General features: G+C 37.5%; 1 protein-coding gene across 3 annotated transcripts; it reads left to right on the top strand.

Moving 5' to 3' along the window:
* Nucleotides 1-108: 108 nt before the first annotated feature.
* Nucleotides 109-7,038, top strand: LOC113041085 (elongation factor 1-alpha 2). Of its 3 annotated transcripts, none has more exons than XM_026199398.1 (9): nt 109-779; nt 999-1,079; nt 1,410-1,604; nt 3,338-3,517; nt 3,642-3,938; nt 4,067-4,217; nt 4,357-4,613; nt 4,708-4,942; nt 6,404-7,038. In XM_026199398.1, the coding sequence occupies exons 3-9, from the start codon at nt 1,461-1,463 to the stop codon at nt 6,529-6,531; spliced, it is 1,392 nt and encodes a 463-aa protein (XP_026055183.1). In that variant the 5' UTR covers nt 109-779; nt 999-1,079; nt 1,410-1,460; the 3' UTR covers nt 6,532-7,038. The 3 variants fall into 3 exon arrangements, with proteins under 3 accessions (XP_026055183.1, XP_026055184.1, XP_026055182.1); XM_026199399.1 differs by having other exon boundaries at nt 999-1,084; XM_026199397.1 differs by lacking the exon at nt 999-1,079.
* Nucleotides 7,039-20,836: the final 13,798 nt, after the last annotated feature.

The raw sequence follows: 20,836 nt of genomic DNA, 5'->3' as shown, positions 1-20,836 counted from the left end.
TAATTCCTAATCTGACAATGAACAATATTTAATATGCTGGTCTCTCTTTGATCTATTCTGGTAGACAGACATTATTCAAGAAGGAATTTAAAATGGTTTAACTTCCTATGACGACACAGGAGAATCTTAGAAACCAAATATCTAGCAGTGCTTCGAAGAACACTTGCACTTTTTTACTCTTCATCAGATGATACTTGCACAGCTGTTCAAAAGACTGGGTTCAGTTGGATGTTTACTGTTATGTTACAGAAGATTTCCATTTCAAATAAATTATTTTGAACTAAAAATATACAAATAAATATATACACGCACACACACATCAGACTCCTATGTTAAATGTACAATTTCTGATGTACTTAAATTCTAACCGAAGACAGAAATATTTACATCTAGAATAATCTGGTAATAAACATTAATAATACTACATGTATACTAGGAATTTGTAGGTGTCATATTTCAGACCGACCCAGGGAGCCAATCCGATTCTCATCCAGCCGGAGTTAATTGAGGATAAGATGCTGAGTCACTGAATGCTGCTCTATTCCAGTGTGTTCCTCCTCCATCTCTCGTACTTTTCCTCTCGGCTCGTTTCTGCTGCTGTTGCAGCTGTCTCACTGCAGTCCCTCAGCACCAGCCTCCCCCCACTTTGAGTGCCGCATTGCTGTATCAAAGTGGGGTGAGTTCATTACGCACACAGACTTGGACTGTGCCGCCACCTTTGCAGGAGCACAGTGTGTCTGTTTGCTGAGGGGAGAACAGGGTCCGCCTGTCAGCTGCAGGTAAGAGGCCACAATCATCCGAATTCTGCTAGACTTTAACTATACTCAGCTTTTTTCTTTTCTGTGTTTTTATGAAGTACTGCCTTGATGAAGCTATTCAACAAACTATTTTCTTGTTTTAATATGTTGACAAATTAATAGCAGAATTTACACATCCCGTTCAAAAGTTGCATCTTAATTTGATGTGTTGTTTCCTCCTGCATCAAATACTGTCCGTAGGCTTTTGTGATTGTTGCGCATGAGTCTCTGGTTTGTCCCGCGCAGTGAAGCTACCCATTGTTTTTGACAAAAAGCCTCCAGGTATTGTAAGTTCTTTGTATATTTTGGTATGATTTTAACAATCAACTGATGGACTCATTTGACTTATGGTTAAAATAATAACATGCTCAGAGAGGCAATATATGTCTTGAAAGCCGAGGGTATGTCCATTTTTGATTTGTGTAATTTTGTTTAATATATTCAAATATTATATTATGTAATGTCTTCAGGGTAGTACCTACTAAAAAAAGGGTATGTTTCTGCAAGGGGTACGTAAACTTGTAAGGAATGAGTTTTGAAAATAACAAATAGAGCTCAAATAAAGAAATGTTGTCTATGTGTACAAATGTTCTTTGTCTGCGACGTGTGTAGACAGAAGAGAGCTCCATCTGTTCCCATCCTTTCCTCCTGTCCTGTACCATCATGGGGAAAGAGAAGATCCATATCAACATTGTGGTCATCGGCCATGTTGATTCTGGGAAATCCACCACCACTGGGCATCTCATCTATAAATGTGGAGGAATTGATAAAAGAACCATCGAGAAGTTTGAAAAAGAGGCTGCTGAGGTAGGCAAACGGGATCTCAAACAATTTGGTGTTCAAGTGGATTGAAATGGCTAAGTTAGAAGCCAGATACTGAATAATTTTAAGTTGGTAAAGTAATAAACATTGATCAAAAGAAAAAGCAGTTCAGTTGAACCTTCCATTTAAATTTAAGTGACCTCACTGGCATAGCCAAATCCCAAATGCGTTATGAGAATTGTGGTCTGTGCTAAATTATCGGTAACTCCATCCCACTTATTGTGTAGGGTAATTATGTAAGAATCTCATCATGAATCACACTATGCCTTCCTCTCCTCTCGTGCACTCGAGAGCAGAGGGAGAAATGATGTGTAATTACATTGAGACATTTACTCTTTGGAAGACGCCATTGGAGATGAAAGAAAAAGGTAAATGGATTTCTTGAGCAGGCAGAACCATTAGTCAGGCCCTGCACTTCTCTCTTTCTGATGCACATTAGACTGCGAGAATGAAACCTGAGCAAATGGGTGCAATCCCAGTGGGTCTTTGAGGGTGACTTGTTCTTCAAGTAGCAAAATGTAGGGTAGTAAAACTGTACAGCGAAGCCTGTTGAATTTGTGTTTTAGGTTTCCTAAATATTAGGTACATTGATAAGCTTGACTGAACATTATCGGCCTTAGCCGGGGTTTTTACCAACAACAAAGATGGGTAACTCCAGTCCTTGACAGCCATTGTCCTGCATAGTTTCCAATCCTAATCGAACAAACCTGAAATTTGTTCCTTTTTGTCTTGTGGATTGCTTGAAAATGAAAAGCAGGTGTGTTTGAGTAGGAGTGAAACTAAACTCTTCAGGACAATGGTGCTCCAGGACCACAGTTGCTCATCCCTGTGAAAACTGCAGTTCATAAGAGTGAGAGTTGTCTAGAGCAACTGCCTTACTCAAGGGCACAAGATACGGACACTTCTAGGACTTGAACCTATAACATTCCAGTTGTGAAATTTGAAATAAGACTTATTATAAGCTCAGTCAGCCGGGGATAGTGGTTTAACTCAATGGGACAATGTTGAGGCATAGTTTGTGGATCCCTATGGGATAAGAACCCATTACCTTCCTTCTGTGCAAACTTTTAAGAGACTTATTACAAAGACAGTAAGCTGGGGGCAAGTGATTAAACTCAGTGTCACAAAGCTGAGACATAGTGTATGGACCCCTGTGGGATATGAACCTATAACTTTCCATTTGTGAAACTTGGTAAGATAATTATTAGAAAGACAGTCAGCTGGGGGCAAGTGATTTAACTCAAAGGAACAATGTTGAGGCATAGTGTATGGACCCTTGTGGGATATGAACCTACAACTTTCCACTTGTGAAACTTGTATTACAAGGACAGTCAGCTGGGGAAAGTGGGTTAATTCAGTGTTGAGGCATAGTGCATCCCTTAAATTATTAAAACCTTCCATAGTAAATTTTACTTGATTACTTGTTTTAAAGAGATTAGAGAAAATATTCCTAATATGAAGGTAGGGTTGACAAGTTTTTATTTTTTACAGTTTACACATTTGCCACTGAATTCTCCCACTGGAACAACACTATACATTCCTAGCATAATATCAATGTTTGAGAATTTATTTCAATATACAGTAGATGTAAGTTTTTGCTCTGATAACATATGTACTGTCATAATCTAATAATACAATTGCTTTTGTGTGTACACACAACTTCACACCTCAGTGAAGGCATTTACCCCCTGTATGCTCACATACTTTTGTTTTGGCAGATGGGAAAAGGTTCCTTTAAGTATGCCTGGGTTCTGGACAAGCTGAAGGCCGAGAGGGAGAGAGGGATTACCATAGACATCTCACTCTGGAAGTTTGAGACCACCAAGTACTACATAACTATAATCGATGCTCCAGGACACAGAGACTTCATCAAGAACATGATCACTGGGACATCTCAGGTATTTTACAAGAATAAGTGGCATATCGATGCTGGGTTAGAAGCTCCCTAACTTCCTGTGGATTGAGTGACCCATGCAGAACATTAATATGTGTATCTTGAAACAATGTGGCTCTCTCCTCCAGGCGGATTGTGCTGTTCTAATTGTGGCAGCTGGAGTGGGTGAATTTGAGGCGGGCATCTCTAAAAATGGGCAAACGAGGGAACACGCCCTACTGGCCTACACGCTGGGCGTCAAGCAGCTGATTGTAGCCGTCAACAAAATGGACTCCACAGAGCCACCGTACAGTGAGAAACGCTATGATGAGATCGTTAAAGAAGTGAGCGCCTACATCAAAAAGATCGGTTATAGCCCCGCCTCGGTGCCCTTCGTCCCAATTTCAGGGTGGCATGGCGACAACATGCTAGAACCATCTTCTAATGTAAGTCTCCTTGGCATGTGTATGTTCGTTTTCAGCAGTGACCTCATACGGGCTTTCAGTTTCCAATTAAACTGCTGGCAGAATGCTAGTGATTTGATTAATAAAATCATCTAATTTGTGCTGTGCAGATGCCATGGTTTAAAAGCTGGAAGCTGGACAGGAAGGAGCAGCATGCCAGTGGCGTGACTCTATTGGAAGCTCTCGATACCATCATGCCTCCAACACGGCCCACTGACAAAGCCTTACGTCTGCCCCTACAAGACGTCTACAAGATTGGAGGTGGGATTAACACACACATTTTATAGGATGATGTCATTCTAAGATCAGCTTGCAGTTGTATTTTGAGTTCAGGAAGCTTTGCTACATCACTATGTGTGCAGAACATGGTTATTCAGAGAGGCCATGTCTTTCTCTTCAGGTATAGGGACTGTGCCGGTGGGCAGGGTGGAGACCGGTATCCTGCGGCCCAGTATGGTGGTGACCTTTGCCCCAGTCAACATCACTACAGAGGTGAAGTCGGTGGAGATGCATCACGAGTCTCTGACTGAAGCTCTGCCAGGAGATAACGTAGGCTTCAATGTGAAGAATGTGTCTGTAAAAGACATAAGAAGAGGTAACGTTTGTGGGGACAGTAAGTCAGACCCGCCTCAGGAAGCATCAGGGTTTACAGCACAGGTGGGATCACGGTCTTTGTCAAATTGTTTGTTAGTCTTGATATCTTTCTTTATCTCTATCTGGATTTCTCTTCTTTCTATTCACTTTTTATCAGGTCATCATTTTGAATCACCCAGGACAGATCTGCGCAGGTTACTCTCCTGTCATAGACTGCCACACAGCTCACATTGCCTGTAAGTTTGCTGAGCTTAAGGAGAAGATTGATCGCCGTTCAGGCAAGAAGCTGGAAGACAACCCCAAAAGCCTGAAGTCTGGAGATGCCGCCATCGTGGAGATGATCCCAGGAAAACCAATGTGTGTGGAGAGCTTCTCTCAGTACCCTCCACTGGGTATGTGTTCGCTTCCTAACCTTATGTGAAATAGCTTATGAATCAATTTGACTTTTTTTTGTTTTAAAGTTTAGGCCCTGTCCACACTAGTGCGTCTATTTTCAAAACCACAGCTTTTTCTATGCGGTTTGGCAGTTCGTCCACATGCAAACGCAGCACCAGGTCACTGAAACCAAACATGTTTGAAAACGCCTGCCAGGGTGAAGATTTTCACAAGCTCTAGTTGCAGTGTTATCGTGTAGGCAGCGAACCCCGTATTTTTGGCTTGTGAGGTCGGAGCCAGCGCTGTTATCTCCGCCTACTGGAAAATTGTTCAGGTTTCTGATTGGCCAACATGACTTTACGGTTGAGATTATATCGCCATCTGTTGGCATGGCATGCTCTTGACAGTGCTTCATAGCATGCATTTGCATTTTCTTGTGGATGGGGATTATTTTAAAAACGGAATAAGGAAAAACTCAGTTTATAAAATTACTAGTTTACGTGTGGACATAGCCTTAGTTTCGCTTGGCTTCGTTTTGTTTTCTTTCATGGTTTGTTTTGATTCTTCTTCTTTTTTTGCTCTACTATTGTATTATTGTATTGTTTTATTTTGCTTAAAATTTTGTTTTTCTTTCATATTGTTCGTGTTTGCTTTGTTTTGATTTGCTTTGCTTTTATGTTTTTCTTCTGTTATTTATTTTGCCTTTGTTTTGTTTTACATCATTTTTGTTTTGCATTGCTTATTTTTTTCTGCATTTCTAACAATACAAATATTTATTTTGGCTGCTTCATAATGGTAACATAGATGGGGTGGAAAATATTGATAGAAATTAACCTGAAGGCATCTTATAGCCACATAAAAAAAAAAAACGTAAAAAGGATAGTAGAAATAATTTTAACATCGAAAAGAACAATCACTCAATTTGTATGTCAAACCCACACAAAATCAATATAAGGTAAACTAAAACCTTGTGCAAGGCTCTGCTAATTAGTTCTTTGATATTTTTGTCTCATATATTTTTAACTCCCTGCTGGTCACTCTCTAATGATTAATGAGATACACTGCAGTCGTTGTCAGGTTAAAGGTCTGACTCATCAGTGATGTGAGCCTCCACATCATCCCTTTGAAAACATGAGTTCATGATTTTCATGTTTCTCTCTCTGGATTAAATTTCCTCAGATGCTGCAGCTCCAATAAAACTGATGATTAGGCCAGTTTCATTATACAGACTCAGGTCTTTTGACCCGATGTTTCACTGCGAGATATAATTTTTATTACATCTTGTTCTCATTATTTCCCCCCTATAATCTCCATTAAAACCAGTGTTCAGAAAGAAAATCTTGTTTTTGTTAGGCACACTTCTGACAGATGATTGTGGTTGAGTTTAAGTCAGCTCACATTAACACACCAGAATAAAACACTAGGCTATTGTGAATATTCATGTTAAAAGAAATGTGTGTGTTTCTGTGTTTTCGCAGGACGTTTTGCTGTCAGAGATATGAGACAGACTGTTGCAGTCGGTGTCATCAAAAGTGTGGAAAAGAAGATTGGCGGCAGCGGGAAAGTGACCAAATCTGCCCAGAAAGCTCAGAAATCTGCCAAATGAATCTGAATCTCCAAGTTACCTTGTCACCTCAGGCCCTGCCCCAGCTTACATGCCCCTCTCATCTGGGCATGCTCAGTCTGTTCCCCCGTGTGCTTAAAATATACACTCAAACCAACTGGAGCTCGATTGACTAAAGGAAATTATGAAAGACTGATACCATTTTGACTGGCTGCACTGTATATTAACTTTTACTAAAAGATCGGCACGGATGCTGCATGGATGTCTGTCTTGATATATGCACGGCATCTACTAGATGAATGTAGCTGGTATTGCTGAGTAGTGTGTGTGTGTGTGTGTGTGGTCTGTGTGTGTGGTGTGCAGTTGAAAGAAATTCAAGAGGAAAACCGCTCTTTGACCAGAATAATAATGTCCGTAGTGAAATGAACTGCTGAAATTTTGTATAGTTTATAGCGGAGCATTGATGGAAGGCTAATTGATCCAAAGCACCATTTATCTCCTTTCAGACCCTTGCAGCTGACACCTGACAAATAAATAAAATGTTGCCCAAGTAAAGTTTATAAATTTAAATGTGTTTTTATTGTCTCTGAGGAAAAGAAAATGTAATCGGACATTAGTTTCAGTTTAAGTTTTATTAGTTAACATGGATACTTAATGAATAAAAGAGATATAGAATTTTATTTATATGTATAAATATAAATATATTTACGTCTTCATTTGGGTCCGTTCAAGTGTTTGGAGTACCTTTAGATTATTATTTTTTTTTTTTAAAGCCTTTTATTTTATTATCATTACCAAGGATGCATTGATTTGATAATGATAAAACCCTTTTCTATTTGATGAAATTGTATAATGTAGTTTATTCCAGTTATACAAAGCTGCATTTTCAGCTCATTACTCCAGTTTTCAGTGGCACATGACACTTAGGCTAAAAGATAATTATAATATGTAGATTTTGTGCTCAAACATTATTATTTGTAATGTTGTAGAGAGTACTACAGCAGCATTTATTTGAAATATATATTTTTTGTAACAACGTAAAAATCCCTACTCAGTTTAATATGTCTATGTTGAGTAAATTTATTAATTTAAATAAATAAAAATCGTACTGGCCCAAACATCATATTTATCTGATTATTACTGAGTTCTACAAATCTGAATCGCATGCCTTGCTCTTGAATGCTCAGTTGAATATATTATATTTTAAGCATTAAAATGTGACCTTGGTCCGGGTGAAGGGATCCTGATTGACTATGAGTCTTAAAACCAATGTAAAATGAATAGTTTTCATTAGAATTGATAGTTTGGACCTTTGATCTTAATTTTGGGGGTCTTAAACTGTCTTTAGACTTTGAGAGAACTAAGTGAGAGCTTTAGGCTCCCGGGTTTATGGTCTGGTTTTGGCCTATGCATGACTCAGTATAGCCACAAGATGTCACTAGTGTACTTGCCTGAAGGTGACTAGCGAGATTTCGTTCTGATCTCGCGTTCTCTCTTTAATAAAGTCAATGTTTGTCTCTTGACTTCTAGCTTATATCAAAACTCAAAGTGTTGAGAAAAAAAGAAAGAAAACGCAACAGATTTTCTCAGTTTATAATGTTTGGCTTCTCAGAGCAAAGAGTTCAAAAGCCATTGAACCCTCGTTTTTATCTTTCTTTGTAATTTCACTTTTATTTAGCAATGCGAGGCACTTAAATGCTTTTAATAAGCAAAACTAGTCTTTAAAATGATGGTCATTTCAGGAGAAGTGCATTCTGGTTAGAGTCTGAATGGTTTTAGTGATAGTTTTGTGCGTTGAAAAGCTTTCTCCTTTTTCTGGTCACTATCTGTTCTTCAGAATTCCACTCACTGCTTTTTAAATGGAGCTTTAAATGAATCTGAGGCTGAATCTCAGCAGTTAATGGCGGTCGGCTCTTTTCCCGTTGTGGTATTAATGGCAAGGGAGGCCAGAAGCAGTCTTTTGAAATGATAAGTGAAATAATTACAGTGAGTGAGTAGAAATGCACGCAGAAGGGCCATGGGGTTGGGGTGTTGTGTTTGGTACGATAAATTAAATCGTCAGGCCTTTTGTCCAGTCTTTCAACGTAGGGACATAAATCATATCCCTGTTGAGTCCACGAAAACAGTCAAAGGGATCGACTGGAATACTAACTTACTGCCTACAACACATAAGCTCGGTTTCAAAGCTAGTGAGCCGACCAGCAAGACAGTATGTTTAGGGCTGATAAGAAACGATATTTATTTCAAATTATAGTTATTTTTTTTCAATTTCAGTTATTAGTTTTAGTAATTTACTAACTCTTTACTACTCTCTCTTTCTCTCTATACACACACACATACACATATAGGCCTACGCTATATAAACTTTGCACTCTTAGTATTTAGAAGTCTGTAAAGATGAGGACTGGAATGGAAAGGAAAAGATGTGACAGCGAGGGAATTTGAAAACAGTGCACGTGGTCTTATAAGTATTCAGTGGTCTTCTACTTTGCACTGACATTTACAGGAAGTAATTATGTGGAGAGCAGAGAGACCTTGTTGACCTAAGGAAACCTTCTCTTTTGTGGACATACTCGGTCCTCGGGAGGCCAGAGAGAACAGGAACCTATAACAAGAGATTTCTGCTTGGTAAATATGTGGATAGTACCAGAGAAACTCTAGTGTTTACTGCTACCCCTTAGACTCACTATACAGGTCTCTAACTGGGGATCTTTAGAATTATTTCCTTCAGTTAATTTCATCAAGGCACATTTTCTAATAAACTAGCTTTACTTATTTATGAGGACTCCAATAATGGATTCATTACACATGGACAGTTGCATCGAAGAGGTGAAAGCTTGCATTATTGCTAATGGATATGCACTGTCACAGTTCAGTCTGACTCGCTGCCAAAACCACTCTGTTTGCTTGAGGATGGAATCTGCAGACTCTTTTTTTTCCCACTGCTTGGTGGGAAAAGTCTGCAGAATAGATTGAGCAGAGCGTGCTTTACTCTTATTGGGAGCTAAAGCTATCACTTTGTTAATGATAGCAGAGCTTTCTAGAAAGTCCTGTGTCAGCAGATTATATCTTTGCCTGATTTCACAGACATTTTCGTGGACAATGTAGGTCTAAAGAGCCATGGATTTCATGGACGGCCCGCTATTCCATCCTTCAGACTCTTAACAAACGATCCAAATATACCAGACTGATAAATAATTGAGCGTGAGCTTTGAATAATTCAGCGCACATGTTAAAGTCTGGTCGCTGGGATGGTTTTGGCGAGTGGATGTAAAAGAGATAAATGTTTAGTGAGAGAATAAGAGGGCTCAGGTTTGTCCCACAGAGAATTTTGGTACAACACTTTCTGGCCCTCCACTAAGCGGCCTATTTTATTTGCATATGTTAAAATAGGAGTAAATGCTTGTAGTAGAAATGTGAAACGGGAAGCTTTAACTGATAAAAATGAGCTTCTCTCTTCCTATGTTTGACATTTTTTTGTTCTTTTTCCAGCCTTTGTTGAGGATGTGTCGTCTGCATGTTATCTTAACTCACTGTGAAGAGGTCAGAAATGAACTCGCTGTGAGCCTCCAAGGGGGTTGAGGAAGTCGTCTTGGAGTTAGCCTAGTTTTCAGCCCAGTTAGAATAACACAGTGGTCATCACTCAGTCTGCTAAGAATAGCGACGGATGACGGAGGCTCAGTGGAGCTGGAGTTACAGGTCAGCGCCGAGCTTTGAGAGCAACACGGGTCCCCTGTCAAAAAAAAAAAAAAAAAAACATTTATTTTTTTTCTTCGTAAAGTTTGAATGATCTGAAACAGAGACTACATGTAGAGTACATTTACATGACAATGATTTACTAAAAACTGATGACAGCATTGCGAAAATAATAGCTATGTTTCCATCAACCTATTTTTATGGGCATTTTGAAATATCGCATAATAAATGCTGGATGAAAATGCCAGGATAAATTAAAAAAAAATTCATTAAAACATATGCAATGGAACCGAATAAATTCCACCATAAGCATAAAAAAATAATGCTTCATACAATGCTACACTGGATAATGGAGCTTTTTTGCCTATGAAATTTCACTGATGAAACCTTTAGTGTTAAAATCAAATACAAAATATATATTTTAAGATGTCACGTAACATCTTATCACATCTTTATAACATGTTATGTGTCACAGAAGTCCTTGTTAGATTTGATATGATTGGGTAAATAGTTTGCTTCATTTCCTGCTGTAATCATGGTCGTACCCCACAGCCTCAACTGATTAAACAGACAATTTAGGAAAATTAATTCAGCATGACTTCTGTCTTGATCACTGATGCTCCATTTCAAGTCTCAAACGGAAATGCAGCATTCAACTAATTACTTTCATTCAATCATAAATAAAGGCCCCAGAATGTTTCTATAAACGTGACCCCACAGTCAAACAAAGTTTTGATTTTTGCTAAATCTGTTTTAAATTTCATTAAATGAACAATCTGATTTCAGAGCATAATGCTATTGCTACTACTAACATGTTAAAGCTGTTTTCATGAACTGTTATGAAAGTGACACTCTTGTTCACCTCGTTCACTCTTTTATTTAAATATGTATTTAATCTCACTATCAAGTTGGAAGAAATTAAATAAAGAAGAAGAAAGGTTTATTTCAGAGCTTTTTGCCATTAGTATGTGCACTATCCAGTGTGCCGTTGCTCAATTTTTTTGTTTTAGAGAGAAAAAAACTGGTTTCTTCTAAAAACGAGTTCAGATTTGAGGTTTAAGCTATTCTTTTTGTTGTTTTAAAGTTCTGGTTCTTGTCAGACTTTGTTCTTCTTTTGGCAGTCTGGATGTGAGTTGAATGGGAGAGCTTAATAGCTTGAGAGGAGAAATGTGACTGCAAAACAGCAGATCAATATAAAGCAATTATGACAAATGTCAGAGGTCTTTGTGAGGCATCAGCACTCGCAATGACTGATCATAGTGCTGTCATCCACTTACAGTGTTAGCGTTCTCTTTCTCTTTAGACTTCTTACTTTCCATTGAAAAGAATCCACTGGTAAAAATACACACAATATGAATGTCATACTAGTTATAGATGGGCCATACCGGTAAGTAAAACACAGGAGAATTTCATACCCATGTTTAATATCAAAATGAGGATAAAATCTATAAGCAATAATGTGGTATACAATAGTTCAATTAGCAAGACAATAATAATCATTAACTTACATTTTAGACACAATATTGTTAGTTGTGCATTTTGCTCAGATGACAGAAATAGTTCCAAACTGAGTCAAAATCGGATGATCATGAGCAACGTTCCTAAATGAATTAGTTTGCTTAAACAAATCAGTTGAGTGAGTGACTCAAATAAATAATTCAGAAAGAAATTCACTTGTCGCCACCTAGGCTACTGGTGAAAAATTTAACTTGTGGAACGAGTCACTGGAAAATCTCCACCACTTTACCAAGAACAATAAATGTGAAGTAACTATAACTTAAATTAGCATTCTCACACCAGCACTCAATGTTATAATCTACAGTTGCTAAATGGCCACGCTCTTTAAAGCAGGGTGGATTCTGGATTTTGATTGACCTTTAATGTTTTTGTCGTTCATCAGAAAACAATCTTGTATCAATCAAGGATATTGTTCCGAGGTGTAGTTATCACCAGTGTTGGGGTGTTTTTATAACAATTAACGCGAGTTACGTAATCAGATTAATTTTTTAAGTAACTAGTAATGTCTAAAGTAATGCCTTCTTTTTAATTTAGAAGGAAATACCTTTGTTTCCCATTTATTGACTGACAGCTCTCATGTTGCCATGTTGAGAGAAATCATGAGTAAGAGCACAAGCGTTGTGTGCACTGTGAACATGATGTTACTGTAGTTCTAGACTAAATGTGAACATGGATTTACTTATGTCACCTGCTCAAAACAGATTCAGTATTCCTCAAAATGAATAATGCAGTCAAATGCAAACGCAAATTATTATGCAAACCTGCAATAATTAAATATGTTAAATAAAAAATATCATTTATGTATTTAACCCCATTTTATTAACCAGTGCCTTTGATGACCTTTGATGATCCAATTCAACCGTACTAGTAAGGAAATATGACACACTTGTGTTTCATTTTTGTTATTGCTGAATAGTGTTGAGCTTTCTTCTTCTGCGTTATATTCTTAATGCAATTTGTTTGAGTGGCACCACCCTCTACTGTACAGACGTGAGTTTGCATTTCCTTTAGCCTGAGGCATATTCGTTTCACTTTTGGTGTCAAAGCGTTTTTACATTTGTAAAATAACTTTTTATATTAAAAACAAACAAGCAAGCCCAAGACAGATTTAAAAAGTAACTCAAAAGTATCATAACGCAATACTTTCAATAAAAAGTAACTAAGAAACCTAATTAGTTACCTTTATTAGGGAGCAGGCACGTGCACAGGTAGGGCTCAACCTGTGCAGAGCACATGCCCTTTTTGCCCTTACACTCCGAAGTGCCCTTTTATTGGTGTTTTTTTTTTTTTTTTTTTTTTTAATCAATGCTATTGGTCACCCTTTACGTTTGTCTGTCTGTTTTACAAATATTTCGCAAATGAAAGTTCTTAAAACGAGCTTGTGTAAATCTTATTCGATCCTCAAGCTGTCAGTAAGCTGATAACTCCGCCCCCTCTATATTCATTGAATCAATTGAAGTTCCACATCAGCCGCACAGTAGACAACAGCTGAGCTGAACAAAGTTTTGCGAAGGGTAAATAAATATCTTGTTGTTTGAATAAGTAGGCTACTACTAAACACTATGTCTATAAAGGCTCATATTTTATTTATTGGATGTCTGACTGACTCACTGAGACATGTGGGACGTCGCCAGTGGTGGACAGTAACGGAGTAGCTTTACTTCGTTACTGTACTTAAGTACATTTTTCAAGTATCTGTACTTTACTGGAGTAGTTTTATTTTGAGCAACTTTTACTTTTACTTCACTACATTCCAAAGCATAAAATCGTACTTTTTACTTCACTACATTTCATAAAACATATCGTTACTCCCTATATCACGTGCTCCGACACGCAGAAGCGGTGTCTGATTCATCATGAACGAACTGAGTCTTTTCAAAATAAACTTTTAAATCGGATCGCGAATCACACCAAACAATTCGTTTACGAATTAGAATGATCCGATTGCAGCTGTTCTGGAGTCGACCACTCACTGATTCAAATGAACCGTTTAGTGTGAGTCTCCAGAAGTAAGAACCGGGAGATCTTGTGAGCGCGCGTGCGTCTGATGTTGCTAAAAGTAAGTTATGTCGAAATTTTGGATTAATTATTGTAACTGAAAATCATATTTAGGTCAAAACTGTCAGTTGTTTGGGAACTAAATCCGTTGTAAAGAGAGATCTATTTAAGCCCACTCAAATGCTCGAGTGCAGACGATGCAGACCCAGACAGCAACATAGTGTCGGCCCAGATCCGGGGACACATCAATTTTAGGTAAAAAAACAACAACAACAACAACAAAAACCTTAAAACAACACAGATTAAATACAATAACTCATGCATGTTCAAATTCACCGCTGCCGTAATGTTATCAGTTTTATTAAAATGTCCTATGTGACGTCTGTTTTTATATTGTTTATCGACAGTAACGTTATACATATGTATATTGTTTTGATTAGACGAGTAGACAGACATGAATGTTCATCGTACTGAAAATAAGTAAATCTTGTTAGCTGATGCTAACTGTCTAGCTAACAAGCTTGTTGGTGCTAAGTTGATGTAATTTTTATAAATGTCCAAATATTTTTATTCAGCCACATATACATACATATATATATATATATATATATATATATAGATAGATAGATAGATAGATAGATAGATAGATAGATTACATCTGGTTAGAAAAGAAAGGATGTGATGTTCAGAACATGGTAACTACAGTAATTATCAAAGTGGGAAGAGATGCACCCCGTTTGGCTAGGGGTGTTTTTAAACCACAGACAAGGTTTGAGAAAGAAAAAATCATTATGAATTTTTTTTTATTATTTTTTTCCTTAAAATGTTCTTCCTAACTTCAGGCCTTATTATCATGTCATATATACAGTACAGACCAAAGGTTTGGACACACCTTCTCATTCAAAGAGTTTTCTTTATTTTCATGACTATGAAAATTGTAGATTCACACTGAAGGCATCAAAACTATGAATTAACACATGTGGAAATATATATGGAATTATATACCTAACAATAAAGTGTGAAACAACTGAAAATATGTCATATTGTAGGTTCTTCAAAGTAGCCACCTTTTACTTTGATTACTGCTTTGCACACTCTTGGCATTCTCTTGATGAGCTTCAAGAGGTAGGCCAGGTCATCATCACTCTCCTTCTTGGTCAAATAGCCCTTGATGCCTTCAGTGTGACTCTACAATCTTCATAGTCATGAAAATTAAGAAAACTCTTTTTATGAGTTTTCCAAACTTATGGTCTGTACTGTAACTTTGATGTTCTGTAAAACAACTAACTTTAAAATACTTTGTTCTTACTGGTGAAAATCAGATGGTCATCTCTGTTTTCTCTCAGGTAAATCACAGTGTAAGCTTCACAGTTAACATCACTCTCATCAGCGTAGTCCATATCAACAACAAAAATATATCTTGACTCCATATAGTGGTTATTTTGGAAAAAATCCCAGGTATTTTGAGCAGTAGGATTATAAAAAAATGTGCTAATATAAAATTAAATTAAGTAGCCTATGTAAAATTGCAAACATCTATCTTGCAGTACTTTTTTACTTAAGTACATAAAAAATTGAGTACTTTTGTACTTTCACTTGAGTAAAATTGAAAAAGGAGTACTTTTACTTTTACTGGAGTAATATTTTACCATATGTATCTGTACTTTTACTCAAGTACTTGATTTGTGTACTTCGTCCACCACTGGACGTCGCCTGAGAGAGAGGGCTAGCATTTGCCATCTAGTCATAGCCAATACATAGCCAACACTTAAAAAGCCTGTGCATACAGTAGCATTTCATCTTTTATAAAATGCGATTTTGGCCAAATACATTTTACCACAGGAAAAACTGAGTGCTCCGTCTATATAGCTACAAAAACTAGTTTGTAACATGTAGATGAAAATGTAATGTGATGCCGTTTTAATGACGGACAAAAAAAAAAAAAAAAAAAAAAAAAAAAAAATCACATTTGCACACATTCACTGGTCAAAAGCTATATATTGATAATAATATGTTGTGTAATACAACAACATATAATTTGTTTTTACCATCGGAAAATCATAATAACAGGTGCGCCCCCGCGCTGTTTCGTACTGGAACTTACACAAAGCGCAAGTGATCCTGGTCACCTGATACACTTAATTTATTAACATTTAGGCTAATCATGTTATGGTATATTCTCCGCTCATCCTCACATGTATAAAATGTAGTAAAACATGGTTTTACTACAGTAATGTAGTAGTAACAAAAAAAAAATACAGAAGATCACTGTGAAATCTTTAGGCTATATTTTATCATCCAGAATGTAATTCGTGATTCATTCCAAGGCTTCATTTATTTGATCCAAAATACAACAAAACCGTAATATTGTTTAATATTTTTACAATCTTAAATAACTGTTTCCTATTTGAATATACTTTAAAATGTAATTCATTTTTGTGATCAAATCTGAATTTTCAGCATCATTACTCCATCAGTACTCTTCAGTGTCACGTGATCCTTCAGAAATGCTTTTCACTGCAACTGTACATTAATCTTGAAGAATAGGAATACAGGATAAAACAGAGTTCTTAATATCTAATGTACATTTGGACATGTTAGAGTACGGCATGTCTCCCTCATAGTACATAGAAGAGGCCCCCTGGTCCTTTTTAGCTGGCCTTGTGACCCTAGGAAAAAGAATACTTACACACATGTTCATGACATGTAAAACCTGACACTTCTAGGAAGAAATAATATGTTTCTAAGTAAGCATGCATCAATCTATAGTTATATAGATGGCTTCTTTATTTAATCACATCATACAACAATCTTGGAGGTTAAATACTGATCAAACACTTGATTAATAATCACACAATATTAATGAGATAATATATTTTGAAGAAAGGATATAATCAGCGTCAGAATCTCTATCCTCTCCTTCAGGCAACTCAGCAGTGAGTCAGTGTCATGGATGGAGGACCTGTTAATATTTTTTCTAGTTTATATTTCCATCTCGTTATGCCGCTGGTTTATATATTATCTAATTAACCTATATAATATATAATTATGGTTGTTATTAATCGTGAATAAATCTAAATCTTTTTAGACTATTATTTTGTGTTATTGAATTTGTCATGAAGATGTGACCATTTCTTCCTTTTATGCAGGCTTACTAAATAATCTTGATATAAAAAAAGGGTTTTCATTTTCAGCACATGCCCCTCAAAAGGTCTGTGCACGGCCCTGTTAGGGAGTAATGCAATATTGTAATGTGATACTTTTAAAAGTAACTATATGTCATTATCGCTGTAATGTGGAGTGTGCTAGTTTCATAGAATTAGAATCATTATTTAAATGTTGTTGTTATAGTTATCATGTGAATGCAACGCTTCAGTGATACAATAAAGAAATGTCTGACCGAATCCAAGGACTGGAACTATAATGTACATCATAAAACGCATTCTAAAGGGAAACAAATATTTTTAAACCATATACACAAATTGTGCAACTTGAATGTCACATTCTGCATGTTACAAATTCCGCAACTTGTCCACCTTCACTTATTTGAGGTACATTTCTCTTTTTGAGTCCTGTCAGAGGGTGTCTTGCTTCTTAACGCTCCTCTGAACAGCCGTTCAGAGAGACATTTCCTCCCCAGTGAGACCCTTCTGATTCATCTCATTGCTTTACTGATGTGGAAAAGTGAAAGTGAAGCTTTGACTGAAGCAGCAAGACAAAGCCTCCTTCAGAAGCCCTGCCTCAAACACAAAACACCCTCTACTGGATGATTTCTCAGGTACATTTCCATTCACCCCGGCAAGTTGGTGGTAATTATGTCCCCTGAAGAGGCCCTTACCCATCTGTTTTTTTCTTCCACTTAGAGCTGTTCTTTTCCATAGTTATCTCATCTACTGCAAAGGGACACCCATTTAAGTGTCATTCTCAGTGGCTCTCTTTTTCGTCCGTGCAAACAATGCTCCCACTGCAATTCAGGTAACAGCTGAAAACGGTACAGATTTGAGACTTGACAAATTAGAGACTCATAAACAACATAACTGCATAGATCTGGATACTTTATCTGAATATTACACAGCGCAAGAGAACTACTTTGCAATACTAATGAAAAATTTTAAGGTGGCACAATATATCAACACTATATAAAATGGCAGACCTTAAAACTAATTTAAAGAGACAGCAATAGATTATTTATTAACCCTTTAAGAGCGCTCTTTCTCTAGAGGAATCCAGTCTGATTGATCATCTTCAACTTGTTTGCGTGACATATTCATTGCTCTGTACTTCTTTTCTGAAAAGTTCTGTCCCTCCGAGCAGTTAATTTTAGAAGAGCTTGTTTTCGTATTCTCCAGGCCACATGAGCCTTTTCTACTTTTCTCACTATCGATCGCCAGTCCAAAAAATGCCTTTGGGGCAGCACTATCAGTGAGAGGACAAGAGATAATAAATTTCACCACAGCAAATGAGCTAGCAGAACATTCAGGGTCCTGGCTGCATCGCATGGCCTGCCAGAGTTGCTCGTCTGACTGTGAGTGGAGCTAATGTTTATTAGGTTAGTGAATCCCCATGGGCAGCAGATAAAGAGGGATACGGATCCTCCCTAATGACCACTGAGGGGGTCTGAGGACTGTGTCTGATATCACCTCACTTAGTCATTTTACTATACTATAAGAGAGGTAGCGATATGTTTGAGTGATTTATATATCTATCCATCCTTCTTTCTTTCTTTCTCCTTTCCTTCCTTCCTTCCCTCCTTCTGTCATCTGTCTATCCTACGTTTCTTCCTTTATTCTCTCCATCCATCCATCCATACATTCATATCGTCTGTCAGTCCTTCCTTCCTTCCTTCCTTTTATCCATCCATCCATCCATCCATTCATCCAGCCATCAGTCCTTCCTTCTCCATCCATCCATCCATACATCAATATCATCTGTCAGTCCTTCCTTCCTTCCTTTTATCCATCCATCCATCCATCCATCCATCCATATCATCTGCCAGTCCTTCCTTCCTTTTATCCATCCATCCTTCCATCCATCCATCCATCCATATCATCTGTCAGTCCTTGCTTCCTTCCTTTTATCCATCCATCCATCCATATCATCTGTCAGTCCTTCCTTCCTTTTATCCATCCATCCTTCCATCCATCCATCCATATCATCTGTCAGTCCTTCCTTCCTTCCTTTTATCAATCCATCCATCCATCCATCCATCCATATCATCTGTCAGTCCTTCCTTCCTTTTATCCATCCATCCTTCCATCCATCCATCCATATCATCTGCCAGTCCTTCCTTCCTTTTATCCATCCATCCATCCATATCATCTGTCAGTCCTTCCTTCCTTCCTTTTATCCATCCATCCATCCATATCATCTGCCAGTCCTTCCTTCCTTTTATCCATCCATCCTTCCTCCATCCATCCATATCATCTATCAGTCCTTCCTTCCTTCCTTTTATCCATCCATCCATCCATCCATCCATCCATCCATCCATCCATCCATCCATCCATCCATCCATCCATCCATCCATCCATCCATCCATATCATCTGTCAGTCCTTCCTTCCTTCCTTTTATCCATCCTTCCTTCCATCCATCCATCCATATCATCTGTCAGTCCTTCCTTCCTTCCTTTTATCCATCCATCCATCCATCCATATCATCTGTCAGTCCTTCCTTCCTTCCTTTTATCCATCCTTCCTTCCATCCATCCATCCATATCATCTGTCAGTCCTTCCTTCCTTCCTTTTATCCATCCATCCATCCATCCATATCATCTGTCAGTCCTTCCTTCCTTCCTTCCTTCCTTTTATCCATCCTTCCTTCCATCCATCCATCCATATCATCTGTCAGTCCTTCCTTCCTTCCTTCCTTTTATCCATCCATCCATCCATCCATCCATCCTACTTCCTTCCATCTTTCTTTCTTTCTTTCTTTCTTTCTTTCTTTCTTAGTTTCTTTCTTTCTGTTGGCAGATCTGTTTTCAGTTTTCTTTAAGGAATGTAGGGGTTTTAATAGCAAACAGAGGAGCTATTGCGTATGGTTCGGCAATACTGGGTCACTGCATCATTTAGCTTCTAAGTAACTGTGACGGTTGGAAAATGATGTCCCAATCCACTGGTCAAAGATCAGCATATAGCAGAGTTGAAGTCACAGCGGCCATTAGGTTCATAACTTTTCCTCTCACGTATTTTGGCTAGGCATTAAAGGACAGGCCCACTGATTTAGTTCAGGCAGCTGAATGGTCATCATATCTCATAGGATTAAATGTACCTTACTTTCATTATATTTCTATTCAGGGCTTGATGGGCCACATAATAAAAGTCATTTGAAGGCAATTACCCAGTGCTTTATACTATACTATACTCACTTTTGATTTTTTAATATTTGGCTTAGAATTCATATGCATCTTTGGTGCAGAAAAATTTCATCAAGTATATTTAAAGGACAATATTGGCCTAGGTGTCCTGATACATGTTTCATAACAAGAAAAGTGCATTAAACACACTTCGTGTTGAACAAATATCCAGATGGTGCAAAAGAATGGGAAAGAAAAGAAACAGTGTTAAGGAAAGTAACATTTAAATGTAATACATTGCGTTAGTCCATTAAAAATTAACTAAAAGCAAAACTTAGTTACTTTTTATGGATAGTAATGCATTACGTTACTTTTGTGTTATTTTTTGTCATCTGGGCTGGGCTTGCTTATTTGTTTTTTAATAACAATAAATGCAAAAGTTACATTTTTGGCAACTGTAAAGGCCCTTTCACACCAAAAGTGAAGTTAATAAGACTCAGGCTGAATGAAGTGTCTCAGCATGGCGACAGGAGAGGTGTCAGTGAATAAATAGGAAAACATAGTAACTTTTATTACTTATTTGAAAAGGTAACTCAGATATTTTATTGTAAATGTAAAAGTAATGCGTTACCTTAATAGTTACTTGAAAAAAGTAATCTGATCACATAACTAGTGATGCATTACCCCAAACACTGAAAAGGAAAAGGCAGAAAAATTGTAAAGATTCTAATCACACAGAATAGCTACGAGCACTAGTGAGATGACAATGAGGAAGGCAAGCATGTCTAGTGTCGGATTTCCCAACATTAATTCAAACACAATATCCTCTCAGAAGTGTCACTCTT

This window comes from Carassius auratus, chromosome 23 (genome assembly GCF_003368295.1).
Source record: "Carassius auratus strain Wakin chromosome 23, ASM336829v1, whole genome shotgun sequence".
NCBI lineage: Eukaryota > Metazoa > Chordata > Actinopteri > Cypriniformes > Cyprinidae > Carassius > Carassius auratus.
This window is presented reverse-complemented; position numbering and strand designations above follow the sequence as displayed.

Excerpts from the sequence above, each read along its gene's own strand:
- LOC113041085 (XM_026199397.1), top strand. The coding sequence starts at position 1,461 with ATGGGGAAAGAGAAGATCCATATCAACATTGTGGTCATCGGCCATGTT. Across the intron at positions 3,518-3,641 it reads TGATCACTGGGACATCTCAG|GCGGATTGTGCTGTTCTAAT; the intron begins GTATTTTACAAG and ends TCTCTCCTCCAG. Across the intron at positions 4,614-4,707 it reads CATCAGGGTTTACAGCACAG|GTCATCATTTTGAATCACCC; the intron begins GTGGGATCACGG and ends ACTTTTTATCAG.